This window comes from Mixophyes fleayi, chromosome 2 (assembly GCF_038048845.1).
Source record: "Mixophyes fleayi isolate aMixFle1 chromosome 2, aMixFle1.hap1, whole genome shotgun sequence".
NCBI classification, from domain to species: domain Eukaryota; kingdom Metazoa; phylum Chordata; class Amphibia; order Anura; family Limnodynastidae; genus Mixophyes; species Mixophyes fleayi.
Window position 1 is genome coordinate 317263895 of NC_134403.1, and position 20311 is coordinate 317284205.

The 20311-nt window shown below is 39.3% G+C and overlaps 1 protein-coding gene across 3 annotated transcripts; it reads right to left on the minus strand.

Annotated features, from left to right (window-relative positions):
• Positions 1 to 8631: 8631 nt before the first annotated feature.
• Positions 8632 to 19036, minus strand: HIC1 (HIC ZBTB transcriptional repressor 1). Of its 3 annotated transcripts, none has more exons than XM_075196685.1 (2): positions 18774 to 19036; positions 8632 to 12724 (listed from the first exon to the last, which is right to left on the minus strand). In XM_075196685.1, the coding sequence occupies exons 1-2, from the start codon at positions 18967 to 18969 to the stop codon at positions 10791 to 10793; spliced, it is 2130 nt and encodes a 709-aa protein (XP_075052786.1). In that variant the 5' UTR covers positions 18970 to 19036; the 3' UTR covers positions 8632 to 10790. The 3 variants fall into 3 exon arrangements, with proteins under 3 accessions (XP_075052786.1, XP_075052788.1, XP_075052787.1); XM_075196687.1 differs by lacking the exon at positions 18774 to 19036 and adding an exon at positions 17069 to 17437; XM_075196686.1 differs by lacking the exon at positions 18774 to 19036 and adding an exon at positions 13769 to 14001.
• Between the last annotated feature and the right edge of the window lie 1275 nt (positions 19037 to 20311).

Genomic DNA, 20311 nt, shown 5'->3' on the forward strand with positions numbered 1-20311 from the left:
TACATTTGTATAAAATTGAAACGGCACAAAATATTTAAAGAACCTTTTGGTGTAGCCAGCTGACATTAAATGAAAGACATGTTAATTACAAGTCTCCCTCAGATGCTATAAAGCCAGCTGAAAATTGGAAACCTTGTTAGATTTGTTTTCTATCCTGATATTGAGAACATAGGGAGCCATAGAATGAAATAACCCAGTGATGCTACTTGGCAAAATCCCTCCATCCTATAAGTGATTAAGGATGTTTTGCACTGTACATACCACCCTTTTACAGTGACCATCATTACAATGAGCTATTTTTGCATATCTTGTATAATAGATATTGGACATAGACTTGAGTGACTGGAGAATTTTGAAATATGTTCTCTGTGTATTAGTCCTTAGTGTCCCAAAAGCTTGTAGGATATTGTCTTTTGCCATGTAGCATATAAAATAATTTTTACACTCCTTTTGTTTATATTACACAAGGGTATCCTTATATGTTCTACTAGCTGACCCTGCACAATCTGTTCTGATTTAGTCTGTGTTAAAAAGTGCAAATTGTATAATTAGGTTGCACCTAATTTGGATAAATGTAATTTTGGAAACAGGATTCTTTGATCAGTAAAATTGATTCACCCACATATATAGTTCCATTTGTTTTACCAGACTGTATGACACAAGCATCTAGCAGAGCAATTGTTTGTTTCCATAATGTCCTGGCTCCATTAGTGTGAGTTTGGTAACAAGTAAATATAAAGTTGAGTTTGTGGAATTCCTGTTTTGACAGATCTCAATAACTAGGAAACAGTGGTGCTCCATGTTTCTGTGCAAATGATAACGTGTGCTTTTAAAACATTATAGGAGGCAATCAACTATATAAGTTAGGTGTATTCAAACTTTATTTTTTATATAGATGTGAACTTAAGGAATGTAGACTTAAATCATTTCGCTTCCACTTAGAAGTTATAATGAAAATGGTGCAAGTAACTACTCTAAGCACCTGACACACATCATTCTTATATGGCTACTGTTGCAGGTATAGGGCAGATACTGTCGCTTGTATGGCCCCCGAATGACCATGATGCCCGATAGTAATTTCATTAGACATTATGGTAACGAATGACAAATAATCAGTATTGACCTGTATGTGCGGTCATCCTGCAAGCTCACGAGTAGCGGAGTAGGCATCATATTCTATGAGCCGAGCGGCCGAAATGTATCCACTTTGACCACCTATGAGTATAGTCCAGTAATCCCATTTCGGGCAGGATCCGCAACATGTGTGACCAGTGTAGCAAGATCTACAAAGAGCCGACAAATATATAGTTTTATCTGAGCACCATGGGAGGATCGCAGAGACAGATTGCAACTGGTCCCATTGGGGTCAGCAGTATGATGACATTGCCTGCAGGGGATACATTTCTGGCCTATACTTAACAATTCTTCCTTTTTAGATACATTGTAAGCAAACTATTCTGTACAAGCTCATCAATAAATGTTGCCTCTAGTAAACTAGTATTGGTGAGTTTTGTGCTGATATCCATGACTTAGAGGGACACATCTACTGCTTCACACCAAAAACGCAGTGTGATTTTTTTTTTTTTTTTTTAAATGCGACCACACCCCAGTGCGACCACACAAGCTGGAACACTCCCATTGCTTTTTATGTTTTTGTTCATCTGGTTTTTCACACGTGAATGCTAATGTGTAAACAGACCCTTGGACTACATTGCAATACTTTCCAAAGAACCTTTAGTAATCATACTTACAATTATATTTGCGCTCTGTATGATGACAGTTGTAGCTGCGTCCAACACATTTGTTACACTCTTCACAGTTATGTATACAAAACAAAAATTAACCCTTTTTAATATCTTTATTGCTTGTTTTTTTTTTCTGAGTATACAAAAACTGATTTAAGGCTTTAAAAAAAAAAATAACACACCATTAAAAAAAACATCCAACAAAAGCATTTTATACAGACATGTGGAAGTAAGAAACGCATGATCATGCAATAAATACATTCATGTAAGAAAAAAAAAGTACTATGTAAAATCAAAAATACTGTTTGGTTTCTCCGGTATGTGCAGTGTCGAATGTAATGGTGACCATCCCTTGTCCTGTGTAGCTTATCAAAGGAATAAGGTGGATTTTTTGCTGCTGGGTATTGGCTGTATATTGTATTTGTGATCTATTTATCTGAATACGGTTACACAGAAGTGCCCCTGAAGAGTGGGTGAGACCAAATCGTAAAGGTTTACCCAGCAATGCACATATTCTTATTTAATGGTATTCTTTCTTATAGAAGTGGGAATTCTATATATATATATATATATACACAGGAGCACAATGTTTTCTAAATAACAGTTTATGCAGTTACTCTGATGCTGGTGGCATAAGTTCTTTAAATTCTTTTTTGGTGAGGCAATTCTCTTAACCTTCGTACAAAGACACCTTACGTTGTCACACTACTGTAGCCCAAATTTAAATGAATCTAATTGTGATCGAGCAGGTCTGAAATTTTGGTCAGCTGCCATCATGGGTGCAGTCATCAGCTAACCAGAATGCTGGAATAATGCAAACTGTTTAACTTCATCTAAACGACCCGACCTGTGCAATTTGGTCTTTAGGTACTTTGCCAAATTGGACATAAATCTGCTGATCATTTGACAATCGGACCAGATCACCGTTGACAGCCTTAGGTTGTTAAATAATTCCAGTGCAGGTTTACCTAAATTACTAGTTATGACCTAAACTACTTGTAATGCTGACTAAAAATCACGGAAACAGAAGAGAATTTTAGTCTAGTCTAGTTTGACCGTCTTTCCTATTGTCTATCATGAATGACAGCTGTGGACAGAGGTCCTGCACCAGCCATTTAACATTATTGTTCATGAATGATTTTGATTGAACTAACCCTTGGCTCGCCATTGATCATTGGTTATCACAGTTGAGCAATAAAGCCAGATCTCCCTTTAACTTTGTTTCATTTTTTAAAAAATAAGTATCAATGTTTTTAATACGTTTAAGTGCATTTTAGTGTCCTTGTTAAGACGTCTTACATAATGTAACCATATAAGGCACTTTTAGAACTTTTCTGAAGACCCTGTTTGACGTACTGCAAATCATTGCATCAATACAAAGTCATATATTTGTTTTACAGCCATGAGAAATCCCCATTGGCAGCAGCGGGTGTAGTAGAGGGGAAATCTTCACTCAGCACATTGCACACATCTCCGTTCTTTTCCTACAACCAACATGTATTAGGAGAAAGTCGATCTGTATTATGTGTCTGCTCTGCATGTCTGGACACAGGGAGGTGAGAGAGAACCCGCCACCCCCCAAAAAAAGAAACAGTTCCCTGAAGCCATAAAACTGGTCTGCACCTGGCAATCTGTGACTGCAATTAGCTGTGAAATGTGAGCCTGGTGATGGCTGCAAGAGCTTTTACATAGGACCAATGCGGGCATCCTCCGAGCCCCAGAAATAGCTACACCTGCAAATCAGCGCCATCTGGGCCGCACACACCTCCCTCCACTGCTCACCCGCATCCTCAGGGATGACTTTCACGACCACTAGAGGCATAAGTGCTAAGTGCAAAGGTGAGAACCTCTAGTCGAGGTCTTTAAGAGGATAGCTTTAATTTGCACTGACCTAATCTGGGTACAACTGAATGAAATAGTCGTAAGAACGCGACCTTCTGGTTTCCACCCCATGTGTTAATTAGATCTCACTTTCTCCCCACTCACAGTGCTATTTAACCTAATCAATGCGAGAGGCACCAGCTAACTAGTTCTAAAAGGACAAATAACTGAGCTCCGCAACCCCATAGACAGGGAGTGGAAACAGCTGGCATGTTTGTTTGGTGACATATATGGCGTTATTTACATGGAATTCAAATCAACAAAACAAATTCCTGAATCAACTCCGGTAATGGGTAGGAGGGGGGTTTATAACGGACAACCCATGGGCTTTATTTTGCTTTCTGTTTCCTGGGAAGGTTTGGATGCACTCCAGGTGCAAATTCCTACCAACACTAATGGGAATAAATATATATTTTTTTACGTAAATGGTTTTCCAGTTACTATTTTTGGGGCACTGCTTATTGTGGCTATAGACAATATTTGGACAATAAAAACCGGACACGGTTGTATTAGACACTGCACTGCCTGGGATCAAACCAAATGGATTCCCTATAGTTCCCTTCTGAACTCCCATATGTAAGATATAGAGGGGGTCATGATCAGAACCCAGCAGTGAATATTATGAGAACGGATCATGAACACAACGCTCAGGGTGCTCTTATGGTCTATTATTTATATCAAGCAAACATTCAAAGGCACAATGAGTGGTTAAATCCTAATTGGCATCTCCCATAAGGCGTGCCCAGTGCTCACATGACATGTTAATTACAATTAAATATTCAACTATACAAGTCCTCTGTAGAAAAGCTACAATACTGACAAAGGTTAATTCCCAGTATAAATTCTAACACTACTCTAAATGATACAATCTGTGGTCACAGATCTGTGTAAGTGTGTAGTGATGAGCAGAGCTGGTTGGTGAGCCCTATAAACTGACTTGTACAATCATTATAGTTTTGCTAGAAATGCGGCTAAATAATAAAAAAAATGTTTAAACGTGTTTTTTTTGTCTTATGTTCCAGCCTAGATAGTGCAATAATTTAAGTTTCCTGTACCAGGCAAAACAAATTATTTGCAACACCCGTTTTAGTCTGTCTAATATTCTGAATTACATCTCACAGCAGTACATAACATAACCTACATGGATATCCCTTACAATAGTACCTCTTTTACCTGCCTCATCCATGGCATATGAACAACTTTATTTTAATTATATGTAATGCAACACAATACAGCTAAGCATTATTTGCCTAACCATTATGCAGGATAACTGATTTGCTTTTGGACGTCAGTGTATTTGGCTTTATATTCCATTTCCAATAATATGGACAAAGCATATATTACAGCTACTGTGTTCACTATCTTGGCATAGTGTAGGTTAAATATCACACTCCAGCATATGAGCCTGTGTATGTCTTCCTGTAAGCCCCGGGCCACCTCCGTTCCTCCCCCTCATCCATGGGATGGGAAGTACCCAGTGCTGCCTCTTCGTTCCCATCTCACTCCCTCTCTAGGATTCCAGCTGAACATCCTCACTTTGGTAGAATCTGCTCTTTTTCAAATCTTTTTTTTCCATTGTTTGTCACACAATGCAGGACGTCCTGCTGATGCCAAGTTCTGGCTCAATGCTTTTCCTCTCTCGCCTCCTGCATGACATATGAGATGTGACATTGACCAGCCGTTATTCCCAGTTTCAGATAGTCTCCAGATAACAGACTGGCCTTGCTAGTCTTCCAAAGCAACCCCTAACTTCCCGTTTTGCAAACAACAATCCATAATTGCTGCGTAAAAACGCATTACGGACAAAAACGTTCCGTAATTAAAAAATGCTATGTAGAGATAGGCAACTTGAGGCTGTTGCAGTTCAACAAGCTCTACCATGCGATGCTGGTACTTGTAGTTCACTAGCAGGTGGGTTTCTTGCAGGTCGCATATACCTGTACAGTGTAATTTGGCCCAAAAAAAAATCCTTCTGTACAAGACCGTTTTATGTTTAATATAAATTACCGTAAGGGAATTTAGACTGTAAGCTCCAATGGGGCAGGGACTGATGTGAATGGGTTCTCTGTACAGCGCTGCGGAATTAGTGGCGCTATATAAATAATTGATGATGATGATATTTTGTAATATTTTATTGCATTCAATTTAATATTAATTAGCACGTTTCATAAATTACTATCTTGCTTTAATAACATATTTAGTTAAATCTGGATTTATGGATATTGAATAAAAAAAAATCCATGGAGACCTCCCTTGTTATTACAAAACAAGACGCAATAGTTAGTTACCCGTGAGATTTGCATCACTCATTTGCAAGATTGTAATTTCCCTATCAAGTTGTAAACCTGACATAAAAGGCTTATTGTCTACATAGTAGAATAATTGGTTTGTTTTAAGAAGATGAGAATCAGTTTTTATAAAAGTCTGCGTGTTATCTATTCAGAGTCATCTTTGTGTGTTTTAAAGAAACAAGACTGCAACTGCCCTATACAAGGAAATAGTTTAACTTGTATGCAGTCTTTGGCGTTTTACGTTTAATAATAGACATTTACGTCATTAACGTTACGTAAAATAGCATTACAATGCGCAAATTGTAGCAAAGAAAAAAGGTTTCGGTTAGCACAAGTTTCTGAATTTTGTTTTATCGATATATTTCAAAATGCTGGTTACATTTGTTATTGTATATCAATGTTATCTCTTTGCTGAACATTTTCCGTTAAAGTTGAGTAATTCTCTCCTTCTCTGAGGTTGTCTGGTACTTTATAAAACTATGCATGACTACCTGACATGTCAGCCAGAGCATTTACCATTGCATAGTAATGTGTATGCAGAGTGTACAAGTAATCTTTCCTATAGTGTTTAAGTGCCTGAACTTGCTGCTGTTCCCAAAATGTCATATATGCTACAGGGGACTTCATGTATGGTGCATTGCCATAAAGATAAGCTTACATACATACAAGTAATTGAAGGTCCAGGTATGTATGCTGGATAATTCTCAAGTCAGTCCTCATAGAACCACTACTTTAACAAATAAAAAATGAATTTAATAAAAGGTGCAAAGCTACTTGGTGCTAATGGCTTTGAGGCTAAAAAAAGTGTCACTAAAATCATAGCAGCCATCATTGAGGGGCATTTATGCAAAAAAAAGAATGTATTTATAGCACTCAGTAGAGTGCCATTTGCACTTCCATGTGATAACAGGGCCAGGCTTGTCAGTGGGACATTTAGGAAAGACGGAGCACAAGTGTCCAGGGGCTAGCAAGGTGCTGTTTGGGGCATAGTTTATAAAGCTTGTTTTCATAAATATAGGGCTTTTTTCCCCCCATTTATTTGTTCTTCTTTTGGCATATAAAAGCCCCCAATGTCTAACTTGTATTAGGCAGGCAAAAGCTAATTGCTGATTGGTAGTTAAGGTTGCAGTGCAGATGGACCAGTGTCAGTTCTTATTTTACTGTAATGGAGAAGATTATGATTTTTAATTGACCCTTTTTTTACTGAATGACAATTTTACCCAATTTTAAATGGGGCTTATTGTCTACAGAAAGAACTTTATTAAACATATGGAACATCAAAAGTATTTTTTTTTACTCTGCTATACTATTGTTATCAGCAACTGTAATGTTTTAGTATAATGTTATTTTATAGTGGAACTAGTCACTTATTTCCTGTATACAGACCCTCCGACATGATCACCACCCCCGAGTACAAACTCTTCTGCTACAATACTTCTCACTTCATTTATTATTGCAGTTGGCTGTGCTTAATTAATTCAGTGATGTAAAGGGTGTTTTTTTAATTCATGAACAAAGAAATTCACAGATAACTGTGATTGTTAATTAAATGGGGAAATCCAAAGCAGAGTATTTGTACTGTGTGGAAGTGGTCAGACTGTAGAGTCCATGTGTGTTTGTGTATATATATATATATATATATATATATATATATATATATATATATATATATATATATATGTATATGTATATGTAGATGATAAATTATAAATTAGTTATATAATACTGACTTGTGCCAGTGTTACATCTCTAGTGTTTGCAAACTGAGTGCTGCCATCAAGATGACTTTTGAAGTCACTGTGATGTAAACAGAGCAAAAATAATTACAATGCATATGCTGAGTTATGATTGTCTATTATTAAGTGTAATATATAAACAGATTTTGTGATATAGGTGTATTACATGGCATGATTTACTGAGCCATATCAGTGACTTGAGATGTTTGACTTCTACAAAATATGACAGCATCCAGTGAGCAACATCTGAATGATATAAGTAAATAAATCTGATATCCACAGAAAGGTAAGACTATAGCTTCTAAGCCTCTTCTTCATATAAAAATACATTATTAATTTTTTTATTTAACTTTAAATAAGATTATTAGGCTGACATGGTGCAATTAGTGATCATGGTTTCCTATCTGGGAAATTACACACGTAGTAGCTATGGGTACCTGGATGCAGATCTACCAATGTGACCATTTCATCAGTGTAATAATGATCTGCTCCTGTTTTCCCCACTTTCTACCAACTGCAATAACCTTATCTGTAGCAATCAGTTAAAAGTATTTTGTAACATTACAGTCACTAATTCATTACAGGTTTTTTAGAAATAGGGAAAAGAGGAGCTAGATCGTAACGCACTATACACATCCGCCATACTGACAGGTCTATGACATCATATTTATAGCTTACAGCCTATGTTTGTGGTGTATATGATAATCTATCATTATATATATGGACTTGTTTGGTGAGAACAATCACTGGACAATACCTAACAGGGTAAAATGTTGGTAATATGATATTCTATACAGGTTCCTGTATGTAACATTACCTGTGAGAAACACAGTCTAGAAGATGCTCCCCTAATTACAAGTAGTTTGTTCCACTGGAAACGCTGAAGTCTCCAGTAGTGGTAACCACAAGTAAGTAGGTGAGAATCATGAATTCACAAGGGTTCCATGAGGACTGGTCTAAGATATATAGGACACAATGTTTAATTCATATATTTATTTCATTGAGAACAGCAACAATCCAATATGCTCAGGTGTTTGAAAGATATTATCATATTACTTGGTCTCTGCTCATCACCAGTATAAAATTGCTGTTTGGTAAAGGAGAAGTGACATTGTCCCTTTTAATCAATATATTTGACATGAAGAAGAGAAACTGCGAACAATACAAAGCAAACTTTATCTTGTTTGTGCCATTAAGCTTTACATGATCTTCTTATTGCTGATCTTTAGTCAGAGGCTAGCAATTCAGTAGCTCTGGGACTAAAATCCCGTCACCTTGAAGCCAAGGTGTACTTATATGTAGTGCCCTAAATTGCTTACCCCTGATTAACGAGCAGATAGACCTATGCAGGTTCTCATATCTTCAGATTACCCTATTATAATGGATGATTGCCTATCTATAGTCAGCATATTTTACATAAACAGCTCTTCGCCCCCTCCCTTTAGTGGTTTTTGTGTTGGCTCCTTTAGGCAGACTTTGGTCTCAGCATAGAACATGCTACCATGAAGGTAGGGCTTGGTTTGGTTGTGCTAGTTGACATTGATCCAATGTAATGTCTTTGGTGTGGCATTGGGTTATGGAGGCAATGGGGGATTGCACTTGCCAGCTCCCGTTTAAATGTTATAAAGCATAGATGCTCAGCTCCTTATTCTTGAAACCTGAGCTTATTGCTGTAAAGCACTGCAACAGCAGTTAACCTCTACTGATCCGGAGGCTTGCTGCTCTAACACAATACACAGTTAACAACATGCCCTTCTGGGCATCAAGTGGTATAATTGCTAAGGCACAATAGTCTCCAAACACTGTGGTAGGTGCAAGAGACCTCATTTGTTCAATATAATACAAAAATATTCATATAATACACTGTGCAGACAGCACAAATCAGTATTCCCACATCTGTCCTCATACATCCAGACCTTTGGTGCTTTTGCCCCCAAAAATGTGGGGGCGAGGAAGAATTGGGAAATGGTGACTGGGAAGGAGAGCTTATGGGAACGTACGCCCACAGCTGATGTCTATGTACTGAGTGCTAGCAGACCTGAGGCAATTCACAGCTCCCCCATCCCACCTGCAGTTCTGTGATAGGCACATTATATTTATTTTTGGTACATATCTATGGTACTTTTCCACCAAATGAGTGGACAGTATATTATTAGATAAGAAGTATCACATCCCCTCTCTCAGGATGAAAGTGCTACAATATAAAACGTCAGGGGTGTCTCTTTGGCACACATTAGATACAAGTTTCTTGACTTCCAGTGACAGTAAATTGGGGATGATCAGCTCATGATTTGGAATGCTTTGTTGTGGCTTAGTGAACGCGTTAAGAATAAATAGCAAACAGGCTACTGAGTCTTGGGTATTCTTTGGAAACATAGTAAGAAGTGTTCAGTATAGTTCACTGCATAACCCTTTTTGTTTGTTTTTTTACTAGAAAACCAATTCCCAGTTGCCTTTTTGTGCCACCAAAATATATACAGTTAATAAAACGTGTTCACTATTCTGACTTATAATGACCAGGTATAAACAGAATAAGTACATCATGTTCACATTATCCCCCAATTCACTGCCTCTAGTTTAAGTGTAAGTCAATATGAGCTTTTACGCATATTGCGCTAGAAGTGACGTTTTATATTAGGAGTCTGCTCTGTGTTAACTAGAGCACCTGGCTCCAAGCTTCACATAATTTCAGGGCATATTATATTGCATAGTTATGTTTGGGAAATACTGATTTCTGCATCTGATTGTCCTCACAATACAAAAAAAAAATCAAAACAATAATATACATAAATGTCCACCATTCATAGAACAATAAGCAGCAACTCTCCCCACTACCTTTGGGCAGAAGAAAGGTTGAGTACATGGTGGAGTGAAACTTTTTTTTTTTAAAGCAAGACTCACTTCTCCTGTGGGATAGTGCACCAGGGCCTGTGCACAAGTCCCTCTGAAAGTGCTTTGCCAAAGTGCTCTTCTCCTCCTGGTCACACAGTGATTCACTTGTTCAGTCTGTCTTTGGCTCTTGTATGGTGGAAGCCCAGATTCGGCAGTGATGGACTTGCTGAGTGGGCTCTATGGTCATATAATGTCTGTATTGTCCTTTGTGGTGCATATGTGTTCTGAATTGATGGATGATGATGTTAAGGCGAAGAGAACCTCTCAATGATTCTGCTATCACTGCCCAAGTGCTGACTCTGGGCTAAAACCTCAGCTGCTTTGTCCTGGGTTAGTCCCAAATGCTCTGCAGTGAATTTGGCCAATGGGTAAAGGCTCTCTATAGTTTTGGGGTCATTGAGGAAGTGTGAGGTCTGGGAGAGGATTTCAGCTGCTTTCTCTTGTTTCAGGCCCAGGTGATCTGCAGTGAATTTGGCCATGGCGTAGACACTGTCAGAAAAGTCCAGCTTGGGCTTCCCGTCTGGTCCAGTGCTGTGCATCTTCATGTGGCTAATGAGGTTTCTCTGCTGTGCAAATTTACCCCCGCACACCTGGCACTCATAGGGTTTTTCACCTGAATGGATTCTCATGTGCTCTGTCAGACGGTATTGACGAGTGAAGCGCATACCACAAGCATCACAAGCAAATGGCTTAAGCCCTAGATGGCTTCTCATGTGACGTGTCATTGTTCCCCTCTGGGTGAACTTCTTTCCGCAAATACTACATGGGTAAGGGCGAGTGAGCCAGTGAGTCTTCTCATGCTGGCGCAGGGTGGCTGGGTCTTTGTAAGATTTATCGCAGGAAGAACAACGGTATGGTCGGATGATGTCTCCCAGACTCTGGCTAGACTTATCTAGGTAGGGGACTGGTGGGTCCATGTTGTCTTTGTGGTACAGCTCCTCCTCGTTGTGTGCTTCCACATGGGCATTGAGTTGCTCACTGCTGGGGAATCCTTTCCCACAAGGGATGCAGACATACAGATTGTCTCCATAGCTCTCAGGCTCATATGGGTGGTTACAATGGTATCTCTCTAGGTTCGCAGAGGGGGATGGGTCCCCGCTGCTGCCAGTGTCTTCGCTGGTACTTTTATCATCATCTGGCTCATTACTCTCAAAACTGGGATACCTGGGCTGCTGAGATAAAGGGGAACTCTCACCTTTCTCCTCTCTGTCCAAGTCTTTTTCTCTGTCACTTTCATCCACATAGTTCCCCATTGGCTCAGGCTTCATCCATTCAAACATTAGATCCCTATGGGGCATACCGGAAACACTGTTTCTATAAGGCTCTGGGTGTGGTGCAGGCGATGTGCCACTACTGTCCAGCTTCTGGTAAGCATGGGCTTGGTCTTTATAAGAGCTAGAGTTAGTGAGTACACTGGCACTTACTGGAGAATTGTCCTTTCTTCCAGGAATTGAGGGCTCCCTGCTGTCACCTGCCCCGAGTCCATCTGAGTGGTGCTGAGCAGAAGGTCGACTTGGGCTTTTCTTGGAAAGATCCAGTCCGCATAAAGGAGAGCAATGCCTTTCTGGTGGGCAAAGTCCATGCTGGTGCAACTGATTCCCCTGAGATACTGAAGCATAAAGCTCTCCACAGTGTGTGTTTATGGCATTCACAGGCTCCCCTGGTGGGAGGTCTACTGGTCTTGGAGTTGAAGTGAAGTGTGACTGAATGACAGGGGTTGTGGCCCGTAGGCCCCTTCCAAGGCTCCCATAACCTGGGTAGCCTGCTGTCCTTACATGACAGTATTTTCCATTTCTCTTCAGCTTTTTCTTGCATAGGGACACCAGGTCAGAGATCTGGAGGTAGCTGGCAGCTGCCAGCACAGCCCCAAAGAGCTGCTCACTTGTTGGTTCAGAATCTCCAAGTCTTCCTGTATAGATGAAATCCAGGATAATCCGGAAGATGCTGGGACTGACCATCTCGTGGTCTAGGTTGATCAAATTATCATGAACAACCAATGATTTCAAGTAGACACTACTAGCAGCCAAAATGTTCTTGTGTGCCCTGAACAGAGCATTCTGTACCACAATGATCACATCACATAGGAAGCCTTTAGTCCGCTGGCTGTTGAGCTGCAGGAGAAGTTGCCTTGAATGACTTGGTACCTCCATAGTATCCAGCATCGTGTTCAGTTGTCCGCCTTCAGAAACACAAACATATCATGAGTCACACAATTCTAGGTATTGGAAAGGATGACATATGGTAAAATTGTATTTTCTCTTTAAAATAATAGGGAAATAATTATAAAAATCTTAAGACCCAAAAAAGTTGTGTGTTTTAAAAAAAAAAAAAAAAAAAAAAGTGAATTTTGTGTTCTGGTCCTATTAATAAAAACATTCATCCACTATTGTTACTTGGTCAAAATCAAGCAAAGTAAATGTTTAGTATGTTTTAACTTTTTGTCTTTGATATCCTCAAATGATACCAAGGTCCAAGCTCAGGCAGCCTTTGACTTTCCTATTGTGGAGCAACAAGTCCTGCCAACCTCTGCATGCTGATACTTGTAGTTCCACAACAATTGAAGAGCCACCGATTGCATGAATCTTATGTACTTAAACTCAAATGGTTATTATAGTGACAAGAGTGGATGTATCATATGCATTAAACAGCACCCAGCCAGAGTCTATAAGGCAGCTGGAGTCGTGTCTGGATGTATAATCACACCATCTATATTGCCATATCCTTAGTAGGATCTATTTCTCGATATTGCTTTCACCCAGCTGCAGTCCTTCTTATCTAGTTTTTAGTCTCAGAATAAACACGTCGTTTTCACAGCAGAATATAGACAATCTGATCTATACTAGATAAACCGAATGATTGGAGTTATGGCATCAATCACCCAGCTCCTTCTAGTTACACACTAGAGGTCTGCACATCCATCCAGCGGCTCACAGACAACACGGGGCCAGCTGACCAACACCTCCCTGTGTGTCATTCCAATACAACCCTACAAATATAATAAAACTTAGCAATGAAAACATACACAGAACCACATCAGGTCATTTCACAGCGAAATACAAAAGTTGTGCCCCTTCATCACAACTTCTCCTTATCTAAAATAATTCACTTTATTTAGTTTAGATTCAACAATACATATTTATAAAAATTAAATTTGCAGATAAAATAATATATCTTGAAATATATTGCTCTACAAAGTTGTTAGAAGTGGCACAGTGCTGAGTACCTTGCTGGGAGGAGGAGGTACCGTGCAGTATTACAGATATTCTGCTGTCAATGTGAGGCCGTAACTGCGGGAGTTCCCAGCCTTTCCTCCTCATCGCGTCTGCAGGCGTGTGCCACCTTAGCGTCTATACATACAGCTTTTATTCTCTGCTAATATGGGGATGGGGGTGGCTACAAACCCTCGTAGGCATTAAGAAAATGACATCACTGTCTCAGCTCCCAGCTGCAAACCCCATATCAGGAACCATCATTCACACGACCATCACCCCCAAATCACTCCCCCTTCCTATCGCCTGACAGGTGTCCCCATTACAAAGCTGCAACTTCCTCACTACACTGAGCGCCACCTGCATTCATCTACACACACACACACACACACTAATCGAATATATATATATATATATATATATATATATATATATATATATATATATATATATACACACACACACTTTTTTTTTACATTTCACACTGTCATTCCATGAACAATCAACATGTCAGTTTTCATTGTTTGGGTGGAATGTACCCAATACTATTTGGTCCCCCTGGAATTTTGTTACGCGACAACAAAAATTGCAATTGTATAATAAAATATGAAAAAGGCCACAGTGTTACTAGAAGAAAAAAAAATACCCACTGACATCTTCATCTCACTTTAGTCAATTTCAATTGCACATCTTGTAAAGTCTGGTAGTGTCAGAGATAATGAGGTGTTAAGAGGTTTAAAGAGCTGGGATTGTTACTCCAGGGACGCCGGGATTAATAATTCCTGTCCCTGTCCAAAATTACCAGTCATCTGACCAGTTTCCCCCAGGACCCACATTCAGCGAGTCCCATGGTTGGGTCTAGTCCCAGACTGATGAGCAATTTGTAAAGGCTGTGTCTTGTAATCCTTCTGATTCTCCTGCTTGTAATGAGCTGGGTGTATGGAGTAACGATTTATGGCTGAGAACACTATCAGTAGAACAAGTTAAAACTGATTCCTTTTGAATTATTGATCTGATAAGAAGGTGCAGGATAGGGAAAGTGAAAGGAGAGATCGGAAACAGGTAAATAAGACTATGATCAGAGGGATTAACAATGGCAGCTGAGCTCATTTCAACCCAATAGCTAAATTTAACAAAGTAATTTCATATATTCTGCTATTATTTTTTTATGTTCCATTGTTAATTAGGACAGGAGAGCTATGCCAAAAATGTAAACAGAAGAACTAACTGGAATTCGTGAATAATTAGCAGATTAAGCAAGTGTTCTACACCAATAGACATAGATGATTTTCTAATTATTAATAATATAAAACATACTGAGAAAATATAACAGGTTGATTTATTTTTAGTTTAGCAGCTCAGATATCTATGGCAGTAAATTTGGATTAAATGTATTAAAATTAAATGAAACTATTTTTGTTTATCTTAAATCTCAGTATTTTCCATAGCATAAGAATTGCAATTCTAATTATTTAATAGGCTCTGCTTTGAGTTACAATTTTTTTTTTTAAAAAAATAAAATCGCTCATCTGTTGATTTTTACTGGCAATATGTATCATTTCAGTTACTAAAACATTTAAAAGGACCTATTTGAAATGATGAAATTCTAGCAATCTTTACTAAACGTAAACACAAATAATATATAATCAGTACAATAGCAACTTCGTTTTAATTGAAACCTGACATTATCTATTTAGCAAAACATAATTTTGTAGCAAATCCTTGCATATGAAATAACTCATTTACTTTCCCGATTCTAGCACTAAAAAGTTATTGCAGCCATAAGTATTTTTTAAAGAATGTTAAAATAATTTTCTATTATACATAACACAGACTTTAGTTTAGCTACAATCGATGCGTAAATGTTGCTGCAAGTGGTGCATTTGAAATGACAGATAAAATGATAATATATTTGGAAACATATTATAGTGCTCTTTGGGCTGATGCTAATTATTTCAGCAAGTGCACAGTTAAAAAAACCAAACGGGAGCATTTTGTGCACAATCTTTAATAACCCTCCTTGGTAGATTTACACATCAGGATGGTACCGCTGCGTGTTTCGTTGCTTAAAAATAATTTAATTGAAGCTATCACTTTGCAAAAGCGCAGAACATTTTACAAAAAAAAGTTTTATAATGCATTGGCCATTTCCACCATCATTCTTTTCTTGTCCTTGTTTGTTGATTCGTTTTGACAAGTAACATTCTCGAATTAAACAGTCATCCTTAGGACTTTGTCGAATTCCATCAAATAGTTTTTTGTCAATATTGATCCATTAAAAAGATTTCTACAACATAACATCTGCACACAATCAGCAGACTCCACAAACACAACGAGCTATAAGAGTGTACATCTAATGTCTGATACATTTGTGGGGACTGCTTGGAGGGTGGGATGTGACAGTCAGATGTGGGCCATGTCATTTTCAGGAAAGTTGAGAACATTTGTGTAAAAACACTACAAGGCCGCCTGCATTAACTCTTTCCATACAACACAATAAAGGTTCCCTGCAGCAATAAAGGATTAAGGGCTGTAACGTAGCCCGAATTTGTGTTATTGGAAGCAGCTGCTCTCTGGTGGGGTGGGACTGCCCAAGTTGTACAGAAGCATTTAGAGGCAGAGAGCCGCTTAATATGACATCTCAGCAGCACAGTGTATAGGAGCAGATAAGAACAAGATGTGAGTGGACCAGTCTCACAAACCAGGTGAATTATGTTTTTATTTCACTATCACCAGATATGAAGGGTGGCTGGAAAAAGCCTTTATTCGTACTGCAGTCTCCAGCTATAGATAATAATAGCCATTGACATCTCCCCCCTAATCGCAACTTTTGCTCTCAGCATTAACACTGTAACAAGCTGTCAGACATTACAACACCGCGAACACAAAACCAGATTGAAAACGATTTATCTGTATAGTTCCCCCACACATCGCTGCTACTTGGCATCGATAAAGGTCTAGTAAAGACCGGATAATGTGTATCAAATTCATTGTGTAAATATTTAGTTTCAAGTTCATTAGCAAACGAATGGCACATATTGTTGAAAGTGAAAATAATACACTCGGGGGCTGTTGATGCATTCAGATCGGGCTGTCACTTGTCAGACCCCATGTGCTGTCATGGTTTATAATTATTATCTCTAGCACTGATGTGTTATCATTCTCGGAGTTTCTTAAATTGATGATCACGTTCTCTCTGATTAGAAATTAATTTTTCTAATTCCTCAAACTTCCTGATTCGGGACAGATTCTCTAGACTATTATCCCTAACCCGTTATCAGCATCCCACCCTGTGTGCCCCAGACCCCCTTTACCTGGTAGCCCTGTGGTGTCCAAGCAGCTGATGTCTGTGTGAGTGACCATCCCCAGAATCTCGCAGGGCGTTGTGAATATCAGTTTCCAGCTGCCAGCCTCCCATCCACCATGCCAGCCTCACGGAGATCCTCTGCCAACCCTCCTTTCCCTCTTTCTCTTCTCTTATTAATTGCTAAAAGGGCCCAGTCTCTTCCTCTGTTTAATACGTGCTGGGCCTTGCATCGGTTTCCTCTGATTTTATTTTAGCAATTTCCTCTGCTATTTTGGTGTGCTCAAGTAATAATGTTGGGGAGATAAAGGGCTCTCTATGTGAACTGAGGCTGTTAGCGCCCCATGTGATGTGTAGCTATATTAAACTACAAGGTAAAATCCAGGGCAGGAACTTCGAATGACCCCAACTTGAACTTCACACACATCGAAACTTCTTCTTAAAGAGACAGTTGGGTTATTTCCTCCCGCAGCTCTGTCCCTTCCACACCAGTGTCAGCCCTGTATGCCTCTGCATAACTCAGGGTAGAGGCAGGATGAAGAGTCCCCCGGGAGCTCCACTTATTCACACACACAAATAACTCACACAGCATATGATGTGCAGGGCATCAACGTGAAGGAATCCTCCCTGAGGCTGCATGGAGAGGTGTCTTTCTATAGCGGCACCGAGTATCTCCCAATAACCAGCTCTTTCTAAAACAATTCGCTCAGTGTACCACACAATCCTATCCATGCATATCAGCCACACTGATCACAAAGACAAGTCAGCCTGAACATCTCTGTAGTATACAGTAATATTAAAATAAAATAACAATCAATATCATTATACAGTGTGTATATATATATATATGTATAAATATATATATATGTGTATATATATATATATATATATATATATATATATATATATATATATATATATATATATATATATATGAGACACACACACCACAACAGCAGCCGGTGGAGCAGAACACAGTAAAATTGTGTTTTTTTTTGCATTTAAAAATAACATAAGAGGTTATACTGCGTCCATTCATTCCACACATTTTGTCTGATTGATTCCATACAATCTCAGCTGAATGTTATTCACTCACTTGACAGTTTCATCATTATTGATGGTTTTCTACGGGAGATGAATTGGCCACGAGACTGCAACAATATGACCCATTTATTCTTCACACTCTATAATACAAAAATATACTTGTGCAACAATATATCCAGTTTCACAAAGCTTACTGGATACATTTGCCTACATCTCTCTTACTATGGTGGCAGAGATTAGTGCTGTTACTGTGTATACAACGGAGGCAGGGTGCTGTTGGTGACATTTAATCTGCAGCGCTCCGGTGTGCTAACAAATGTGAACTAATTAGGAAAGATTCCTCAATTACTGATCCACCTAAGAGCTCCCATTCTAATAACGACCTATTCAATTGCATCACGTCATCCAAATACAGCCTTTTCCTCCCTAGACCATCGTTACCGATCTGATGTGACAGATCACAGCAGAGGACACGGAAACCACTACAGATCTCATAAGATAACTTGGAAGCGCTAGATCGCATGTGCCGCACAGTGCTTGAGGCTGCTGTCACCTTGGGGAGGGGCTGCCACCTCCTGGTCCGCTCTGCTTATAGTGACTATCTAAGGTGCACTGCCTTGTAAGTAGCACAACTGTGATTACAAAGACCGGTATAAGCTGCTCACACATACCTTGGGGATCTTCTCTGAAACCCATTCCCCGATGGAGGTGTCCCCAGGATGGTGTTCTCCTGGTCAGTATCCCCCTGCTCCTCTTCTCCTGCCTCTCTGGTACTGGGTTGCAGGACTCTGCTGTCATATACACCGCTCTCTCCAGGACTGCTGTGCTCCTTCCTCTGCTCTCACACTGCCACCTTGTGCTCAACATCCCATCTGCGAGCAGCTCTGTCTTATCACACACAGGACAGCGAGCACTGCCCTATCTAGATGGGTGTCAGACTGGGGAGGACGCTTGTGCGAGGTGGTAAAGTATCTCCAGCCCCTCCTCCCCTCTCACCCTCCGAAACATCAGACAAGGGGTAATACGTCTACACGTTCCTAAGACATTGGCCAAAGCATCCCCCACACAGGCAAGAGGCCTGAAACAGGACATCTTCCTGCTGTAGAACAAACATAGTTCTTCCTGAGTGACTGTGTGAGTAATTAATACATATATAGTTATATATTAATTATACATACACAATCAAATTCGTTTGTTAGGTTCTAGAATCTATATAATATGTGTGCTCCACTTTTTCTTTACAACCATGCACAAATACAAATCAATTGATCACTTTGATGTACTCAAAAGTTCAGAGAGCAAAGTGTGTGTGTGTGTGTGAAATATATATATATATATATATATATATATATATATATATATGATAGATACACACTCACTAAACTACAATGAACACCTGCCCTCTCAGTAATCTAGTTTTAAAACCATCTATACCCAGGAAATACTAATATGGTGTTTGTTTAGCTAGCCCCTTATATGTGTAGAGAGAGGGGTCCTGCAGCAGCCGGAATCAGCAGTAAGATGTTCTGTAATGATGTTGTTGTTTCAAATAACTTTTTAACTAAACAGTGGAGAAATTGGTTTGTGAACAGGATGACTTCAGACTAACTAGAAGAGGGGGGGAGAAGGGCAGAGAGATAGAGAGGCGGCCTTTGGATAGACTCCGTAAAACCCTGGAGTTGAATTCCAGCTGTTCATCTTTCCATTCCCCAAACCGCAAAATGATGTGCCAACTTCATTTGTCAGATTATCCCAGCTCGGAATTACAGGGAGAGGATCAGGGGATCCAGCTTGCTGCAATTTAGCTGCCTGACTTTTAATTAATTCAAAATTTGTATTCAATTAGGAGCCCTCGGAGGTGGATATACAACCCAGGATGAACTTTATACACCATCCCCACTCCAGAGACCCCATAATTAAATGCAAGTTTTTGAATGAAACACATTTACAGGGATGAAGTTCAATATTGAATGAAGGTGCTCTCTGCTCCCACACATCACTGTAATAAAGCTGTATGAGGATTCTGACACCAAAAGGTCCAATATTAGAAACTGTCTAGAGAGTATCAGCACCAGTGGTTAACCATGGAAAAAGCATTTAGTCAGATTAGTTTACAAGAGCTAGTATAAAAAAGAAACATTTTTGTTCTAAGCAAAACAGACACATACATCATAAATACTTTGTTTATGTTTGGGTTGAGAAGGTGCAA

Bases quoted from the DNA above. Each gene is read 5' to 3' on its own strand.
- HIC1 (XM_075196685.1), bottom strand. From the start codon at position 18,969: ATGTTGAGCACAAGGTGGCAGTGTGAGAGCAGAGGAAGGAGCACAGCA. The intron at 12,725-18,773 runs GTATGTGTGAGC...GTGTTTCTGAAG, and splicing joins TTTCAGAGAAGATCCCCAAG to GCGGACAACTGAACACGATG.